Source organism: Pelmatolapia mariae, linkage group LG23 (assembly GCF_036321145.2).
Source record: "Pelmatolapia mariae isolate MD_Pm_ZW linkage group LG23, Pm_UMD_F_2, whole genome shotgun sequence".
Taxonomy (NCBI): Eukaryota; Metazoa; Chordata; class Actinopteri; order Cichliformes; family Cichlidae; genus Pelmatolapia; species Pelmatolapia mariae.
The window spans coordinates 27,615,320-27,636,071 of NC_086246.1; the positions used below are offsets into that span (position 1 = coordinate 27,615,320).

Consider the following 20,752-nt stretch of genomic DNA (forward strand, 5'->3'; position numbering starts at 1 on the left):
GTCTTACAGCATATGGTTCACCTGCTCAACCAAATAAGCTATAGTGAAAAAAATCCAAATATATTTGACCTGAGGAAACCAATCACATGTTTACTAACTAAAAATGTTGCCACAGCTGTGATTACAGCTGCAACTCTAAACTGCGACTCAAGACCCCTCACTTTTCTGAAACGTTAAAAAATGTGCACAATGTTCCTGTTATGAATTCTGTCTCTGTGTTGGGAGTTATAGTAATAACAGTTATGATTAATTGATGATGTTGTGCTAAATGTGTAAAATAACAGTTTCTGCTGCTACCTGATATTCCAGGAATGCAATAAACTGAGATTAGAGACACCTACAAACAGCTGTAAGCGACAAACAAAACGTCAGTTCCTGTAAACGTTTTGTCAAATTATATTTGGTTGACTGGAGTTTCTTATTATTCTGAGTCATTTGAGTTGAGCTGTCATTTCAAAGACATTTAAATTTATGAAAGATGTGAAAACAGAGGAAATCTAACGAAGCCAATGACCATAATGTTGCAATTTCTTTGGCATTATCAGCTTTTCAGGTATTATTGTAATGCATTAATTGACACACAGAGAAGGAAAATGTGATTAGAATTACAAAGTAGTTACCAGACATCCTGAGGCGGACATGTAAGGCATTATTCATTAAATTATGTGCTCCAAAATGTCAAAACAGTGAAAGAACACGTTAAAATGACTCATAAAAAAGACAAAACCAGTTGTTTTGTCTTGCCAATGGCATAAATTATGTAGTAAAATAACAAATCTTCATATTCAAGAACGAGAACCAGAGGGTCCTTTTGATTTGGCGTGAAAGCAATTAACAAATTATTAAAATTGCTGATTAATTAATTAATTCAAATAACTGCTTCTGGGGTAAAACTGTCAGTTATGTGAAGCCAAAGTGGGTTTGCAGAGTCTGATGATTTCATCCTGCATATTTTTCCATCGTCTCTCTGTGGCATGTGTGAGAGAGAGGATGTTAGATATGCTTTTAAGCCTCTCTTCAGACACATTCGGCAGCGGTCACAGTAAAACCCCTTCCTGGATGCTAGCCAGGACGTCCACTACACGCAGTCAGCTGCCCCTTGTTCCAGCAGACTAGTTAAAAACAAGACTCACAAGGAACGAGATGTGCCATCGCCATAATCATGTCTTCCATCTGTTTCTATGTTTCACACTGGCTTCACAGAGCTCCTGTGTGTGACGCTTCTATGAACTAGGGGGTTTCCATTCATCCAAAATACGACCCTGACAAGCAGACGCACTCAAGCGTGTGCACGCTAACACAGCGAAGAGATGTTCTGGTTTACTTAAGAAGCTTCAAACCCAGAGAAGCAATTTACCCCGAATCCTTGGGGACTTTATTTCCACTACATTACCATCCAATCTTTTCCATTAATGGATGAACTAAAAAGAAGAAAAAAAACACGAAAGAGAAAACATGTTCAAAAAACCTCGAGAAACCCAATAGAGTTAGTATGTTCTAACAATACTCTAACAATGAGCTTCATTCAGTCCTCTAGCACACTTCACTCAGTGTATTAGCCTCCAACCGCAGCCAGTTGGCTGTTTGCAAAAGGATGAGGAGAAAACAATTGAGCTGTTTAGCTTGCACATCTGGAAATCATAAAGGCTCAGCACTAAGTAGCTTAGCTACTACGCTAGGCTAACAAAAGGTCCCCGGCCTATTCGGTAAAAAGCTAAGGCTCATTAGTGGTTTGTTCCCAGTCCGAAAAATCAGACCAGCCTCACATGTAAGCACTGCTGCTCCAACTGCATCGTTCAGACTACCATTAAGTCCTAAAATAAGTTCTGGTTTTGAAGTGACATAAAATAACCTCACATTGAAAGGCAAAATCCCGCCAATGCTTTTTCAAGACCTTCAAACATGTAAGAAACCAGCAAAGACTCGAGCAGCTTTTCGATCTCTCTAGCAATACTGTAGTCCACTACAATCTGAAGGCTAATATTTGTGTGTAGAATTCTCCAGGTTTAATCTAAAGGGTTGTACAATGTAGCTTCATTAATGTTTTGCATCACTTTCCTCATTTGCTCTTTGTTGTGCTTCAATAAAAAATGTAATTCATTACAGTAATACGTTATATTGTTTTTAAATTGCAGAACCTATAAAAATCCAGCCAAATATTGGTTGCATAGCTGGTTACATATAACTGCCCTAACATCATCCAGAATATGTCAGCACAGCAGTCCAGTTGTGTGCAATTTTGTATGCCCATTAAGGGTGTAAAACCACAAACAGCGGGTTAAATGTCATAACCCTGTTAACACAGAAACACATAAACGTCCCTTGACGGCTTTTTGGGAACATGCAACAAGTTTTTGCCTGGAATGTGTTGTTGTTTACATAAACTGCTCAAAAAAAGACATTTTTACAGTGGATGACCGAGGTTTGGATCAACACAGAGTGGACTCGAGCTGGCCTGGTATGCAGGTTGTATACTTCGTCTTTCAGAAATTCTGAAGAATGTCTTTTTCTGTTTTCTTTACCCAGTCCTTATGTCCTCCTCACAGATTAGCTAACACAAGATCAGAGGTTAGAGCGGCAGCAAATATTAGAGATGCCAATATCTGGGGAAGCAGCCCCTGACTGTAAGAATGCCCTGCATGAGTGTCCTCTCTGTTGAGGGGCAACGTCCGTGAGGAATGAAATATGACACTGGCTGTCAGGGCTCGTTTGGGAAACTAGCTGTGAGTCAGCCATGGTTGGAGCTCCGGGTAGAAGGGTGAACAGGGTGGATGAGTGATTAGAGAGACTATCTTGTAACAAGGAGGTCACAAGATGAAGAATCTGTGTGGTTAAGCTCAATTAACACACACTAGTTTAGACTTTACCAGCTCTTCCTACTACAACTAGACAGCAGATTCTGCATGCTGGTTGAATCCAAAAAGCTGTAGGCCTTTTTCTAAGACTGATCACCTCTGCTCCTATCCCACAGTTTAGGGACCCGCTACATCCATCTGTCCTCTGTTGTTACAGCATGCTTCCTGTGCATACAGAGTGTCTCTGACAGCTGTATCTTCTTTTAAAGAGCGGGATACTAGAAATGGCCTTGGTGGACAAGTGCCTACGTCAATGATAAGTTCATTCATTACTGAAAAAAGGATGACGTTCACAATGCTCTTCATCCATGCCTGACAAAAGACTTGTAGGTCCTAATTAACATGGCACACTGCTGAGTGGCAGCCTGTTGAAGCGCTCGTGTGTTTTTCTTGCTTTTTTCAGCATTTCCTTAATCACTTACTCAATTATTCTTAATTACTAATTACTTTACTACTTTACAAATCTTTTTTTCTTGCTAGTGGATTTTTAAAAAATTTATATTTGCCAGCTGTGCCAATTGACAGCACTGAGTACATGCGTGATGCTAATGCTAGAGAAGAAGCAACAGGGCTGCAGAGCTGAAGCTATCATCATGTGAAGTGTGAGGCTACAAGTCGCAAAGTCAATTGACTCCCCACCTATTCAAAGTATCCTTGGACAGGGAGACTTTGTATAGTGAAAAAAGATGGAGTTCACAGTGATGATGAATAGTAATAATACTATAAACTTCATGGAAATGTGGCTGAACTCACACTTTATTATAATCATTTACATTATATTAAAGTATAAAATACTATTATTATTATTACCATTTTTCCACTTGCTGTAAAAAATAAATTCCCAGATATGGGGAATAAATTAAATATTTTTTGTCTTATTTCTATGATCTTTTTAGCACTTGAGTATGTCAAGAAGCTTTGGTATGTGTGTGTGTGCGCTCGATATGCAGGTCAGTGGGCCGTTTGGTTCTTCTGACGTAGGCGAATTAGATTAGGTCCCTCTCACAGTTGAGACTTAATCACGTACTAAAGCACAGCTCTGCCATCTCCCATTAGACACCTGTGGAACAAAAGGAGCCTCAGACGGGAGCAACAGATATGTCCTGAGACCTTAAACACCTGTGTCTGAGGCACTGAGGTGTACTGCAGTAATCTACTTCACCGACATTAAGCTAGAATGCGCGTAAATTCTTGAATAATAAGCAATACCAGAGACTGATCTTGATTCCAGACACAACTCTAATGCAATCGCTTGTCATCACCAACGAAATAATGTGTCTAAATTCCAGTGAAGTGGATGACAGGTCTGTGGTTCCAGGACCTAACCAGAATCAACAATGGGAGATTTACTTAAGGTCACCCAAAGTGGTGCAGGGAGGCAGCTCAGGTTTCCTGGTGGTTATATGAGCAAGAAATGGCTAGATATGGCTTACACACACACACACACCCATAACTCACACGAACACACTACAACTGAGATTTAAAGACGTAAAGAGTGAGCACACACACAAAACCCCAACCTGTCGTGCCCTGATTAAGGTCATTTCTGTCAGTGATTAGACTCAGCCCAATCTGGTCTGACAGAGGCTTGTCCTTACAGGAGAAGCAGGCGAAACTTGATACACATCTCGCCTGCTGTGCTAATGCACTTTGTCAACCTTCATTCGGTCTGAGCCAAGAAACACCTATTCTGTGTCAAACAGGCAAATATGTTTTGTATGTTTATCTGAATATCTGCCATTAATGTGAACCTGAATTACACGGGGCTTTAGGAAAAACTCTGGTGAAAACAGTCAGTCCATTTCTACTACGTCCCTCTGGCTCATTACTGCTGGTAAAACAAATTCCACTTTTCGTGATCAAATCGAATCTGACTGAACAAGCAACCACAATGCATTAAGCTGAACTTTGGGGGGATCTCAGGTTACCAAGCTTGGACATCCCCAACATGCCAAGGCACTGATTTCCCTCTACATCTCGTCTACAGCCAGGATCTTCTGAGGCAGAAACTGGAATGTCCAAACACACAAACTCTTGAATTCCTTTCCATAAAAGACTGTTTTCACACTTAAAATGCTGGGAATTCTACAGAGTTCCTGCTTCTCCTCACTGCACTGAGGCTCAGGAGATGCTGAAAGGATGCAGAACTGGAACAGACCCTTTTAGCCTGCAGATTTTCAGATCACTATCTGTGACTGAGTGCATATATTTAAGGCTGTAAAACGACATTAGAGTCCATCAGGGAAGATCCCAGAATATGGTTTTGGCTTTCAGCTGTCATAACAGGGACATTGTTATTAATTTGAGTCACATAAAAGGCTTCCTTCAAAATACATTTTGCTGGTGAGAGGTGGTGGTGGTGCCTATAATGCCAAGTAGACGCTGGGCTACTCCCATCATAACGCATTGACACATCGATAATAGCCCGAAAAGGGAGGGGGCAGTGAGATGGGGATAACTATAATAATCAACAATTATATTGCACTTATATTTACAGTTTTCCATTGAAATATCCACTGCAGAAAAAAGGGGGATCCTTTCCTGCAGTGGATGGCTGCGAGCGGCGCCGGTTTCAGCACCATGCAGGCGTGGACCAGAACAAAAGGCGCAGGATGCAGCAGCGCAGAGAGGCTCACCGGGACGCAGCGAGACGGTGACAAATGCCGCAAATTAATACCCAGGTTAACACATTTACCAAACAGCATTTTAAATCCAAGTCTCCACTGAAATGCGACTTTAAAAAGCACACATTTCAATCCGCCACACTCGCAGATATCCCCCATTCTCTCCAAGAATCACGCACATAACCATACATAACACCATATCCACACACACACAGCAGCAGAGGATTAGTGGACAGCGACATTGATGTGCAGACTCTGACTTTTTGTCAAACTTTCCCAACAGCCGGTGTCGCAATCCTACGTCTTAAACTTGCGCATCCGCGCTGCTTTGCGCCATCGTAAAGCCTAATTTCCCCGCATATGACGAAGCAAAGCGATTTGGGTCTTACCTGGAGGTTCAGACTGCTGAGCGGCACTAATGCCCTTGGATGGGAAGAGAGCTGTGGTGACAATGAGAGCGGTATGGGGGCCCTGTGGCCCCTCCCCGTTGCAAATGAAGCTACCGTAAATGCAGAAGTCTGCGCGCAAGGCGGATTATGTGGCTTCAGTGTGCGATGATGTAGAATCTGTGCAACATCTTTGTAGTGTAAAAACACAAAAATAAAGAAAACACAACGCAGCTCCTGTAAATACGGACACACGCACATATAGGTGTAAAGGTGTGATGTCAGGTCATTGCTAAAGGGCTTTGGGTGATTTGATGAAAAGGGGGAAGCTCTCTGTCTGCAGTGGATGTGAGTGCGGAGCTGAAGCACTGGGGTGTGGCTGTTGCTGAGGGAAGATGGAGAAGAAAAAGGAGAGGAGGGGGTTAGACGAGTGGGGCTATGGGGGAAAATGGGAAGGAGGCAGAGGAGATGGACCAGTAAACACTAGAGCTGTGCAGTACTGCAAATTTTGGTATCAATCCGATACAGGGCCAGTATTGCTATACTAGTACAGATACCAATAGGCTCAACTTACAAAGGCAGCTTATGTTCATCTCATAACGCTCATGATTTATGTGACGAATCATCAGCGTTTAACGTAATCGAAACATTTATTTTAGACCTGGAATCTAAATGTGCCTGTCTCTAAAGAACTTTGGGTCAACCTCTGTTTAAATGCGTTACAGGCTTCAAATGAAACAGTAAATAAAACAGACTGACTGACAGTTAACACAAAAAGGTGGAGACATCTTTCATAATGAATGTTCGAGGTCTATTTTTTAGTTTTCAAAAACAATATTTTATTTAGCTCTATTCAGCAGGCTACATATTGAGTGGAGGACAGAAACAAAGTATCCAGGATACCAATTATTGGTAGAGCATTGGTATCGGTACTACCGATATTACTACCGATATTTGGATCAATTTGCCCACCTCTAGTCAACAGCAGATACTCTCACAATGCCCTCGAGGTGAGGCATGATGGTCACAGACAATGACATGATACCATATTTACAAATATACACAAACTCTGAAACACTGATGCCCCAAAATTCTGAATAAGTGCAGAAAACGTGATCATCAGCAAGCCTAACGTGCAAAAAAATTGAGCTTCAAACTTTGAAGGGATGCTTTGAATCATCAGGTCTAATTCAACAGCCTGCTTTTTTCCGCTGCACTGTCATTTCTCAAGGGCTCCTCCAGGTTTGAGCAGTCCCTTACTGCCACCTACGGATGGAAGTAAGTCAATGCGCTGAAGATGCTGACGCTGCCATATTATTAAGCATAGTATGTGCAGCATAAATCAGTGGGGCATTTAAAGCAGTCCTCTTTATTTTGATATTTAACTAAAACAACCCATAACTGATGAATTAAGAATGCAAGTATGCACAAAACAGAGTTAATTATAATTAACACTTGCCAGTAATTCATAATTCATGTTTATGTAATGATGCAGACAGTTCCACCCCATTGATCTTAAACTTACTACAATCTGTGCTGTATGTAGAGAGACTTGTAGAGTGACATAACTTTCAATAAGCTGTCACTAGATGTTCCCTGAAGCTAACACATCAGGGAACCTTATCCGAAAGATGTTTCTGAAACTTCAGAGAATCTTCGAGAGGTAAAACACCTCCCTGCTTACATGACCTGCCTGTCTTGAATTCTTAAACTTGGAACATGTGAAAATTTTGTCTTGATGGTAGCTTTTAAGAGCTTAAATATACTTTCAGGCCTGAAAATGTCAAATACATATATCCTGTTTTTAAGAAAAATGTTTAAAAAGCTAGGACTTTTTCCAAAAATCTGGGGGATTTTCCATGTACAGAATCTAAAATTGGCATTTAGAAGTCTCCCTTCTCAGTCACACTCCATGCCATTTATTTCATTACATTCACGACACTCACAAACAAGAGCTGAGAACCACTGGCACAAAGTTAATGTCAAAGTGCATGAAGCACTGTTTTTACTGAAATATTTCCGTGACACAGAACGACAATCATTAGCATTTCAAAGACTTTTATTGGCAAATAAATCAATTTACAACAAGTGTCTTGTGTTAAAACATTGTTCGTGCCGTTTGTAAATTAACTGAGAGTGGCAGATTATGAAAGCAGGCATTTAAGTGCATATTAACAAACACTGATTTTGAAAAAGGAAACCTCCTATAAGGGAAATTACATCAGATATTTTAATCTGATGCAGACTGGCCACACTATCAATGCTAAAACAAGGCATTGCTGACAAACTTTGTTAAAGAAAATTCTCCGTATTTCCTGTCATATGTATACTGTAGCAATGCTGAATGCTAAAATTATTATTATTATGTCCAAAGATTCAACTCATGAGGTCAGTGTATGTCCATCCTTAATATTACATATACAGTCGTGTGAGTGCAGAAGCTCCGCCCACCTGCTGCTCAAGACTTGGGGTATCAAAGAGGAATACAGTGTTTGAACATTTACAGAATTAGAGCAAAAAGCAAACAGTGTTCTTTTATTCCCTTTATCGATCTGAAAATTTTAAGTATGGTTAAACCAGTGGACGGACTTGTGTTCACATTCACACTTTCACTGCACGGCTATCACAGCCAAAATAATTCACATAACGATATGAGTGTAATACCTACAGAAAAAAACAAACAAACAAAAAAACCTAAACTGGAGATCTTTATTGACAGTTTTGTGGGGTTTTTTGTTTTTGTTTTTCTGAGTATGTTGTTAAATTTTAACTGTGAAAAAGCATGGCTGTCATCAGGACATCGATAACGCTCCCAGTGTTGTTTTTAGCTACACTAGATCCAGTCTTTTTACATTGTACCTGAAGATTCTTAATTCCTAAATCTCAAAAAAAAAAAGATTACAAAAAACAACAACCCAGTTTCACTTCTGGCTGACGATGGTGCGGGCGATGAGCTCCTTCATGATCTCGTTGGTTCCTCCGTAGATAGGCTGAACTCGCGAGTCCACAAATGCCCTGAAAACACAAACATGTTGATGAGCTGAAAAAAACCAAAAAACAAACAAACAAAGCTCTCTGTTGCAATGTTTACGTGATACTAACTTGGCGATGGGGTATTCCCACATGTACCCCCAGCCTCCGTGGAGCTGCAGGCACTGAGTGGCCACTCTGTTCTGGAGGTCAGACGCCCTTCAGACAAGATGAAGTACATCAGCGCGTGACAACAACACAGCTTAGCCTTTAGATCATGAGGTGGTAAACTCCAAAAACTCACCAATACTTGGCCATGGAGGCTGTGGCAGGATCCAGGCCTTTCTCAGCATGGAGCTGAAGGCAGCTATCCAGGAAGGCTCGACCCACACAGATCTCAGTCTTTAGCTCTGCTAGCTTGTGCTGCACAGTCTGTGGAGTGCAAGGACAAAAAACAGATAGTATGATGACTGGGAGGATGATTTGATAAACTTGTCCTTTTTAAATAGGAACTCATCAGGACAGACTATATCCTTACATGAAATATCCTAAAAATATTCACCAAATGAATTACTATAAATACCTGAAGGTGAGCAACTGTCTTGCTGAAAGCCTTCCGCTGCATTACATAATTTCTGGTTTCCTCAAACATGAACTCACAGCTCGCTATGGCCATGTCAGCAATCGCCAGACGCTCCTAGAGAAGGGAAAAGGTGGTTTGATGTCAAATTAACCCAAGTGAGACATTATCTGCAGATGATGTGTACAAGCATGTGATAAAACATATTTAGGAGTGCCAAAGTACAAGGACGATGAGGCTAAAAGTCCAAAGATACATGTCTGTAGGTTCAGATTTGACTAAGTTATGAATACAAAGATGTTTTAGGTATTTCATTTTGTAAAAATATGGGTGCAGCCAGACTGGATCTCCACCCAGGTTCAAGGTACGGAGAGTTACTCCTTCTTCAGTGGATGCACTAACTGTTACTGATATGAACATGCCATAAATGTTGTGTTCACCTGAGGGAGTTCATTCATCAGGTAATAGAAACCTTTGTTGAGTTCTCCTAAGAGGGCATCAGCTGGGAGGCGCACATCCTCGAAGAATAACTCAGCTGTGTCCTTTGAAAGAAGCAGAAACAGAAGTGAGAGGATGTAATAAAACGAGCATGAAGCAAACACTATTAAGCAGTAAACTAGTCATCACCACGGCCTTATTCTCTCCCTGATAAATTTTAAAAATGCTGAGAAAAGCAGTCAGAAATGATTATAAGGACACAACGTGAAGTTCAGGCAGGTCCATGCCAGGTTACAGTATCAGTTACATTAGAGGGTTTCCATGGTGTTTGCGGTTCTGATGTACATGTGGTGTAGTTTAAAAATGTAAGTATAAATCCTTAGTAGCACAAATGATCAAGTTCTGTTGTCACTGTTTAGCCTCATCTATTTGTATAAAATGAAATTTAAAGGAAAAGTTTGAAATTTATAGAGCTAAGAGAGTTATACGTGCAATCAAAATTGCCTTTGTTTCTTCAGCTGAACAATCAGAGCAGTCTGGGCATGTCGGGAGGGACTGTCTCACAGACACAAAAGCTGTTCCAGACAGATACTTCTTTTTGATTTTGAAGCACTGAACCAGTTAAACCTACACTTGTAGACCACAAAAAATGATGTTGGGGCACTTCATATATTTCCATGACCCTGGTACCTGGGCTTTCAGGCCAATCTTCTCCAGCTTCCGCCCTTTGTGAAAGCCCTTCATGCCGTCCTCCACCAGGAACAGACTGATCCCGTGTGCTGCCGTCTTCGCCTCTCGGTTGGTCACGGTCACTACCACCACCAGGTCTGCCATCCAACCATTTGTAATAAACACCTGAAGAGGTGAGATGGAGTAATATCTATACTGGACTTTAAATGTAATTGAGTGGATACTTTTGAAGTCTTGACTCAGTACCTTGTTGCCGTTGAGGATCCAGTCACTGCCGTCCTTCTTGGCATACGTCCTCACACCCTGAAGGTCACTGGAAAAATAGAGGAGCTGAGTCGCTGAAGCTACCTGACATTATGTGTGCCGATTTCTTGATGTTACATCTCTGCTTTAATACTGACCTGCCTGCTCCTGGCTCAGTCATGGCGATGGCAGCGATACATTTCCCAGCGGTCATCTTTGGGATGAAGCGTTTGATCTGTTCCTTGCTGCCGTAGTTGACGATGTAGGGCATGACGATGTCAGAGTGCAGTGCAAAACCTGGGCCTGTGCAGTTGCAATACATTCTGTAGTGGTGCAGACAGCAGAGATGGAGATGAAGGATGAAGAGATAGCTGATTATAAGATCTGGCAAATACACTAGTCATTTTTTTTTTTTAAATGGTCTTGAGCAATAGTTCTCCAAGCTTTCTGAAGTGGTAAAATCATACCTGGATAGAAAAACACACAGTGGAACACTATCAGTCATTAGAAATGAGGAGCGGCTTAAGACTTCTGCATAGTACTGCAGCAATGGACTGATCACATGTCCTCACTTGGAAAAAGCTTCATTCTCTTTCTTCTTTTTAAAATCACGTCTCAGCTGGAACTCATTGCTAAAATATTTCAGTCTCTCTGAATGTCAGTGAATAGCTTCAGATATTGAGTAGTGGTTTGAAGGACAACTCACTGCTCCTCCCATGTGACAGCTGCAGAAAACAGGTCTCCTCCTATGCCACCATGCTCCTCTGGCGTCATTAATCCCAGCAGACCTTGCTCGCCAGCCTTTTCCCACACCTCCCTGCTCACCTGACCTGCCTTCTCCCACCTGCAACAAAAAACAGCCATTAAAGTAAAGCTATTAAAGGCTTATTTTAATATTTCTTGGTAGGCCATCAAACTTCCACCTACTCTTTGTGGTATGGCACCACTTCCTCTTGGAAGAAGCGCCGCACATTTTGTCTGAAGAGGTCATGGTCCTCGTTGAAGATCCGGCGGGTCCCGATGTCCATCAGGGATTTGGCGCTGGAGGTCTCAGGTCGAGCTGAGGATGCGGGCTGCCCGAACTCCTCAGACTTATTGTGCTGAAATCTGTGAGGACAGAAATTCAACCGTGCGTCACTATACAGCCAGCAAGTGCCTGACCTGGGAGCTCCATGACAAATTAACTCACTCAGCTAAAGCAGTAGCAGCAGATTTTGTGTCTCTGTCCTGAATTTCATGAAAGCTGCTATTAAATTAAACAAATACACATATACATAAAGGACAGAAAAAACAAACAAAACCCTCCAAAACAGATCATTACATACAGCTGAGGACCAGAAACAAAAACAACTGATGTATCAATATTTCAACTTTAAAAAAAATGTGCATCCTGTAATCTCTTACGAACTACCTCCACTGCTTCAGTGACAAGAACACAGGTGAAGAGAGATGTAACATCGTACGAGACCACTGTTTCATCTTCCTCCATAATGACATCTCTCAACTTCTCAAAAAAATCCAAGGTGTTCTGGATGTGATGTTCAGAGCTGCCTGAGGATCTAAGCTAGAAACTTTGAGATGTCATAGGTGACCAAGTTGATCAAGCAGACAACTGGTCTTAAAGGCACTCCCTGTTTATGTATCTTTGGTACATATATTCTTTACTCTTGGAACTGTGTCTTCATTCCATATATTTTACATACAGTGGTCAGCACTACAGGCAGAAACATGGGTGTGCCACGGGTTCCCCAGTTTTACCCATTGTGGCCAATTTGTACATGGAAGAATTGGAAGAGAGGGGTTTGATATCCTACCCTGGAATACACCAAGTGATTCAGGTATGTGATCAAAATTTGTTCCACCCCAAGGATCGGGTCCCCCGACACAAACAGAGTAACATAGTGTACACTGTTAAGTGCCAGGAGGATTGCCATGACTTATACATCGGGGAAACCACACAACCTCTGGCTAAGCGGATGGCACAACACAGGAGAGCTACCTCGTCAGGCCAGGACTCTGCAGTCTATTTACACCTACAGGCCAGTGGACACTCTTTCAATGATGAGGATGTACACATCCTGGACAGGGAGGAACGCTGGTTTGAGCGCGGAGTCAAGGAGGCCATTTACGTGAAAAGGGAAAGACCATCTCTGAATTGATTGATTGATTATACTTTATTCATCCCGAGGGAAATTGGGTTATCGAGGAGGGGGCCTAAGGGTTCATCTTTCACCATCTTACAATGCTGTGATTGCAGCCATTCCCCAACTCTCTGTGAATGGTACTCATGGCCATTGATCAGTGGGCTTTGATTGGTGGTTGTTGATCAATGGTCATGACAATTTGCATATTAATGACCAAGAAACTGACCTCACAGCCCATTGTTCATTCAATGGGCTAGTTTCAGTTATTGTGCAAATGTACTGTTTATACGATTGGGGAAACCTGCAGTCGGCTGAGACTGAAGAAGTCACTTGGATGAGTGACGAAATGTTTCTCCCACTGAAAACGCTACGTCCAGATGAACAGAATCAACCTTTTGGGATAAGTCTTGAAACAAACTGTTGTATTCTGATAATAGAACATAAACTCATAAACTAATTATGTTTTATGTATGTGGCTAAGGACCAACAACATTTGTAGTGCGCAAAAGACAGAAGAGAACAGATAGGCATGGAGGCAAATTTAAATTCCTACCTGCACCATCACACTCAAGATATAAAAGATCATACATATATTTTATCATCTGAGGTAGGGTCCCCTTAAACCAAAGAAGTGAAAATGTGAAGAACAAGAGACAACACATCTGAGTAAAGCATCCTCTTCCTCCTCACCTTAAGCTTCAGCTGCTGAACTGAACTGAGGGCAGGACTCAAACACACTAAACATGCATAAACATGCTTGTTTATTCTCTGCCACAATTACTTAATGTCAGAAGATTAGACATGTGACACTCTGGACAGCTAACAATGAGCCAACAACAAAAATTGGTTATAAGCTAACATGCTAATGATAGACTCAAGCATCCTAACAATCACGCTTTCCCTCTGATAAACAGTTTGATTACATTTCCATACATGAGAGTTTATTCGCTAAGCATCCAACAACTTTAGATCCACTTAAAAGAACATTTCACTCACATCAGCTAACGCCAGCATACGTTGGGAAAAAAAAAGCTGTGTTTATTGACAGAAATGTTCAACATATCCTTAATAAAATCATCTCAGTATCACTGTCAGTGGTCAGAAGTGACCTTTACTGCCTCATCGACTTTTATCTGACTCGTTTCACAAAGTTTTACAGACTCCTCCAGTGAAATCTGACATGTACACACTTCACAGTACAGATGAATAACGGTCAGTTTTTGAGGTGACTTGTGGGTAAAAATGTGAAATCCTGCAAAATAATTAATTGATGCAAATCAATTGCTAAGTGTTAACATTGTTCAAATATTTTAAAATATAGTGTGTACAAAAATGAGCGCTTAGCTTACTACAATATGGTTGTCTTATAGTGGCCACCACACCCAAGATTATTGACTTGAATTGGAAGAGGTAAGAAAACAAACTCCGTTGACTACAATCTACAACCCACTGACATCTACTGGTGAGATTTTACACTTTAACTACCTCTGCTTTGCTTTTCCTCCCTCGTTGTTACTGTAAATAAGAATGATTTCTTAATGACGCGCGTTAAATAAAGGTTACACCAACTTTACATGGAATTACATGGAAGTACAGCCTTGTCAGATCAGCTTCAGCTGACATCTCTTCAGCAGACAGACAGTTTATTTAATATGGGAAGCTTTCAAACTACCTTTAGGCACAATAATCTACCTTTGAAGACTTCAATACGATTTAATTTTGACTTAAAACAACAACTCTCAACCATAACATGTTTTATTTAGACAAAAATACCAAACTCGTGTATCTTCATTTTTAGAATGCTGTTGTTTTAAAACGTTCACTTAACTTTGAGGTTCTGGTTTCGATTTTCACATTAATTTAAGATTAAAGGTCTCCCTGTAAACAACAGGTCACCATAAAGTGTGTCAAAGGTAACCGCACACACACATAATACAGTCCGACATTTTTCTGTACTATAAAAATGCTCCGCAACTTCTAGTGAAATATAAAAAATGTAACTTAAATCATGCAAAGTAAAACTATTTCCTAAAACAGCGTAAATGTTCCGCTCACAGCTCTGAATGCATTTCTTTGCGCTGATATTCACAGATGCGGCTCCAGCTCACCAGAAACAACTTTAACTGCGCATTTTTACCTCGCAGTAGCTGCAGAGAGCGGCCGTCCTCTTCCAGACACATTTCTCAGTCCGAAAACACAAGATCCAATTATTCTGTTCGCCAACATCTTGGAATCAAAGGCTACAACTTCACAGGAAAAAGACGAACAGAGCAAAGATCGTCTGAGCGACACTAAGAGGCATCACTCAATTCTTCTTCTTCTTCTTTTTCTTTCTTCTTCTTCTTCTACATTTTTATTGGCGGTTGGCAAACAACTGAAAGGTGCATTACCGCCACCAACTGGTATGGAGTGTGGGCTGGAAAATCGCTAAAAAAACAAAACAAACAAACAAACAAACAAACAAACAAAAAAAACCTCAAATCCTTCCAAACAATTTCCCCTCTTTTAAAAACTGAAACAAGGCCTGAAACTTTTATTTCCCGATTCCTTTTGCAATAAATCAATAAGATCCAGCATCACTCGGTTCGTTTCACGGGTGCCTGTAAATGTGAACGCCTGAAAAGCACTGTTTTTATGTGAGTTGGGTCTCGCTTATGATTGAGTCCAAATAAAGCGGGAATTTGCTTTTAAACTACGTTAATATCACGAATACAAACGATTTGTTTAGTCCATAAAATAGGGTGACCAACTGTCCTCTTTTTCTGCACTTGTTGACTTGTAAAAACCTGTATGACATTTTTTTATTTCACCATTCATTAACCGCACCGAGAAGGCATCGTTTAAATATGTTCATGTTTTCTTTAAGCAAACGGTATTATTAAAGTTATTCATGACTGGGCCAAGTGTCCTTTTTTTTGGAAATCAAAATATGGTCACCCTACCATAAAAACACCAGCAGAATGAGATCGCTAACTTTTGTCTTCTGTTGATTTGTTGCTCAGCATTTCCACCTATTGGTGGGGCTTATGCTATTGCGCACACACTCATTGCAGTAATTTAGAGTTTAAGGCAATTTTCGGACATTTATAGGCCAAAAAGCACGCCAACAGCAAATGGGTTTTAATTAAATAATTGCACGATTTTTTTGTGTTATTTCAGAGTAACAAGATGATTCACAACAAAAATGTTCCAGGCAAGCGCATCAGCTGCTTTAAGAAACCAAAGACAAACCAAATGACTGAAATCTGGTGGTTTATTTGGCTTTATTTGTTTATTGCATTCTTCTTGTCACATGGTGAAATATAGACAGATAAAATAGCATCTCTAACACCAGCTTCTCATTTAACCCTTTAAAACCGGTCGGAGTGGGCACGCTCCGTTTTGCGTAACTATTTTTAAATCCCGGTAGCTCTACAACCACGTAAGCTAGAGCAATAATTTTTTTTGCATATGAAACCGGAGGAGTTGTACTTACATCTTATGCCATCAGCTTGTCCTAGGTCACGGTTTCCTTCCACATATAGCTTTGCAAAAACTGCATAAAAAGCGCTTGCAGCAACAAAAACGTAATATTCCAGACATACGCTTTGCCGATCCGATCAGCTGTTCATAACACTTCCTACGTTGGAATAGACGTCAGCGCGAACTTTCGCATGTCCGCCATTACCTGCCCGAAACCGGAAGTGACGTCATTTTCGCGGAAATGTAGTTTTTTTTACTCAGAGCCTATACTGGTGTTTTTAAAAGTTATCTTTGACTTTATGACTTTCTGTGTCGTTTCTGGGATGCTTAGAACTCAAATTGCACTGCTGGAAATAGTTTATTTTGATGCATATGCTGCTTTTTTGCAAATTTGCACTATAATATTTATTTTCGTTTTTCCTGCAGTATATAAAAATTGGTGTATTTCAAAAATAAAACTATGAAGACACTCAAAATAAATTTCCTGTGGTGGGAAACTATTTTGTGCAACTTTTTTGTATTTAAAGTTTTGAGGGATAAGCCTCTTAAATTTCTCTAACTAGAAATATATGTTAAAAAAAACAAAAAAACGATTTTCAATTTTTTTGTAGTTTATTGCACTTTTTTGCAATTTATGTAATTACTATGCACTTAATGCATACATATTATTAAAATTTGGGCTATAATGGTTGTATTGATGTATATCAACTTGAAATGCTCCCAAAATTGGCACTACAGCATGTAAAAATATAATATAAGCTCTGGCGGACTTGGTTCTATGGTAGGTCTTAAAGGGTTAAACACCGTGAAAGATATGGAGTGATCTTTAAAGTGCACAGGCAAAAATAGACCCGTTTAAGTTTAATATATCAAAATTTGGTTGACCTAGTTCAAACAGTCCCAAACAGTAACTGATAATAAAATGCATATAGTTTCCCAATGATACAGCTTTAACATAATTTGGCTAGCTATATAGCTAGCTACATTTAATTGTTCAATCAGTCTTTTCTCACTGGACCCTAATCAACTGTTTTGAAACATTATTCCATAATTTTAACAAATATTATTTGAGCAGAATAATATTTTTTTTAAACTCAATTTCTTAATTTTATGTTTATAGCTGCTTAAAGCTAATTTTTTTTCTCTTTTTTCATCTTTCAGACACACAAAACATAAACAGATTACTTTAACATTTCTTGTGTGGTTACTTATTTTCTCATTTATTCTCTACCCAGTTCAGCTGGTTGATTTTTGTGACAAACATACCAAACAATGCTGTCAGGTAAACAAACTATGCAGAGCCAGCACTCGTCATTTTTATTTATCTTGGTCTTGGTCGTATTGTTGGACTAGTTAATAGGTATGCCCTCATTGTCATCTGTTGGGATTTTATTTTGAAAGGAAATGTCGTGTCATGTTGCAGCGCATACGTGAGAGTTTAATAAAGTCACGTTGGTGTATATATTTACGTGAAAGCTGATGCCCCACGTGTGTTTATACCTCCATCTACATCAATAACTAACTCTTATCAGGGACTACAGCGTCATTTTTATTTATCTGCCGATATTGACATATTGGCCAGTTTTTGTCCACTTAACTCACCATCTCTAGCTAGGCTTAATACTCCTAGGCTCTGGTTACTGCAGTCTCTTTTGGTTTTTCTGGTAGGTAGAAAAGGTAGTGGCAAAAAGATGGGCCTGGATTATCTATTATAGTAACATTAATATGATATCAAGATTTTATTTTTATTTACATCACAGCTGTCATCAGTATGTCAATGACAGTCTTTTTATGTATTATCCTAAGTTTTTGAAGCCGATTTGTACCAACAGCACAGTTTTGCTTTAACACCATCACATAAATGAAGAATTCAGTTATGATTAAACAGTAGAAGGAAGTTTTGAAGCAGTTCGTGATTACATTTCATTTCTGTCTGATGATGGTGCGGGCGATGAGCTCTTTCTTTGATTCCTCCTGCGTGGATAGGCTGAACTCGCGAGTCCACAAATGCCCTGAAAACACAAACAACATGTTGATGAGCTGAAATAAAATTCAAATCTCTCTGTTGTAAGCTTTACGTGATACTAACTTGGCGATGGTGTATTCCCATATGTACCCCCAGCCTCCGTGGAGCTGCAGGCACTCAGTGGAGCTGAAGGCAGTTTTCCAGGAAGGCTCGACCCACACAGATCTCGGTCTTTAGCTCTGCTAGCTTGTGCTGCACAGTCTATGGAGTGCAAGGACAAAAAACAGATAGTATGATGACTGGGAGGATGATTTGATTAACTGGTCGTTTTTTAATAGAAACTTATCCTGACAGACTGCATGAAATATCCTAAAAATATTCACCAAAAATCAAATGCTTTACAAATGAATTACTATAAAGACCTGAAGGTGAGCGACTGTTTTGATAAAAGCTTTCCGCTGCATTACATAGTTTCTGGTTTCCTCAAACATGAACTCAGAGCTCACTATGGCCATGTCAGCAATCGCCAGACGCTCCTAGAGAAGGGAAAAGGTGGTTTAACCTTAAATTAACCCAAGTGAGACATTATTTGCAGGATGATTTATGCAAATATGTGATATAAAACTGTCCGTGGGTTCAGATTTGACAAAGTTATGAACAGAAGGAGGTTTGGGGTATTTTGTTTTGTAAACCGCTGTGACTTTTGACCTATGCAACACTACATACTGTGTATAGTATACCTATTATTTATTCAATAACCCTTAATTAATCAGTGTTCTCATTGGACACTCAGTTATACCAAAGTAATAAATACTGAACTATTCAAAGTTATCAAGACTTTATTACAAATACTAGTAACTAATGAATTCACAACATTTACGATGTTCTGAGCAGAAGCAGATATATACACACATATTGTGTTTGGGTAGCTGCACAAGTGGATTGACTTGTGTGTGTGCAATACACTACGTGTTCACATTATCCAAGAAGGATAGTGCATGTGCTCATCAGACAGAGCACATGAGAGTGCATGGGTTCTTCAAAGGGTAATGTTTTGAATAAAAGAGTGATATGTCGTAGATTTTCAGGTCAGTGTTACGTAGCTAAAAGTAGTCCTGTTTTTGCCACAATATAATTGGCGAGCCAGCCAGGAGAGCAGAGAGCAATCCAGAAGCTGAGGACCTGGGGGGACTGGGAAGTTGCATATATGAGTGGTAAGACACCAAAGAAAAATAAAAGTAAGGAAGAGCTGTTTCTGCTAATTTTTGTTGCATCTGGGTGCAATCAGACTGGATCTTTACACACGTTAAAGGTACAGAGAGCTGGTCCTTCTGCAGAGGAGGCATTAAGTGTTACTGATATGAACATGCCATAAATGTTGGGTTCACTTGAGGGAGTTCATTCAGAAACCTTTGTTGAGTTCTCCTAAGAGGGCATCAGCTGGGAGGCGCACAATATATCTCTGCTGTGTTCTTTGAAAGAAGCAGAAACAGAAGTGAGAGGATGTAATGAAACGAGCATGAAACGAACACTATTAAGCAGTAAACTAGTCAAAACTTAGTAAACTAGCAAACCTAGTAAGCTAGTCATTACCACGGCCTTATTCTATCCCTGATAAATAAAAAAAGATGACAAGAAAATCATTCAGAGATGCAGATGAGGACCTGGGCTTTCAGGCCAATCTTCTCCAGCTTCCGCCCTTTGTGAAAGCCCTTCATGCCGTCCTCCACCAGGAACAGACTGATCCCGTGTGCTGCCGTCTTCGCCTCTCGGTTGGTCACGGTCACTACCACCACCAGGTCTGCCATCCAACCATTTGTAATAAACACCTGAAGAGGTGAGATGGAGTAATATCTATACTGGACTTTAAATGTAATTGAGTGGATACTTTTGAAGTCTTGACTCAGTACCTTGTTGCCGTTGAGGATCCAGTCACTGCCGTCCTTCTTGGCATACGTCCTCACACCCTGAAGGTCACTGGAAAAATAGAGGAGCTGAGTCGCTGAAGCTACCTGACATTATGTGTGCTGATTTCTTGATGTTACATCTGTGATTGAGTCCTGACCTGCCTGCTCCTGGCTCAGTCATGACGATGGCAGCGATGCATTTCCCAGCGGTCATCTTTGGGATGAAGTGTTTGATCTGTTCCTTGCTGCCGTAGTTGACGATGTAGGGCATGACGATGTCAGAGTGCAGTGCAAAACCTGGGCCTGTGCAGTTGCAATACATTCTGTAGTGGTGCAGACAGCAGAGATGGACAGGACGACGCTGCTAATAAAGTTACACAATTACACAGTGAATTCGCTTTATTCGCGCTTATTATTATATTTACAAAATACCACAGTTTTTGTCTTGGACGTATCATTTTATTTTTGTTGTATTTATCTGTAAATC

The 20,752-nt window shown here is 40.3% G+C and overlaps 2 protein-coding genes and 1 pseudogene across 14 annotated transcripts in view; all 3 read right to left on the reverse strand.

Moving 5' to 3' along the window:
* Positions 1 to 5,966, reverse strand: part of LOC134620634 (microtubule-associated protein tau-like) — a 77,657-nt gene extending 71,691 nt beyond the window's left edge. For 12 of the 13 annotated variants that reach the window (XM_063466878.1, XM_063466879.1, XM_063466875.1 and 9 more), the window contains exon 1: positions 5,869 to 5,966. The gene's annotated coding sequence lies outside the window, so the exon portion shown is untranslated. The remainder of the gene's footprint in view (positions 1 to 5,868) is intronic. The other variant, XM_063466866.2, reaches the window with a different exon arrangement.
* Positions 5,967 to 7,906: 1,940 nt separating this feature from the next.
* LOC134620285 (long-chain specific acyl-CoA dehydrogenase, mitochondrial-like) lies at positions 7,907 to 15,253 on the reverse strand. The gene is made up of 11 exons (XM_063466359.1): positions 15,068 to 15,253; positions 11,714 to 11,893; positions 11,493 to 11,630; positions 10,945 to 11,109; positions 10,790 to 10,856; positions 10,544 to 10,708; positions 9,856 to 9,957; positions 9,419 to 9,532; positions 9,140 to 9,267; positions 8,968 to 9,054; positions 7,907 to 8,880 (listed from the first exon to the last, which is right to left on the reverse strand). The coding sequence occupies exons 1-11, from the start codon at positions 15,154 to 15,156 to the stop codon at positions 8,787 to 8,789; spliced, it is 1,329 nt and encodes a 442-aa protein (XP_063322429.1). The 5' UTR covers positions 15,157 to 15,253; the 3' UTR covers positions 7,907 to 8,786.
* A 3,062-nt stretch (positions 15,254 to 18,315) lies between these two features.
* Positions 18,316 to 20,587, reverse strand: LOC134620843 (long-chain specific acyl-CoA dehydrogenase, mitochondrial-like; annotated as a pseudogene).
* Positions 20,588 to 20,752: the final 165 nt, after the last annotated feature.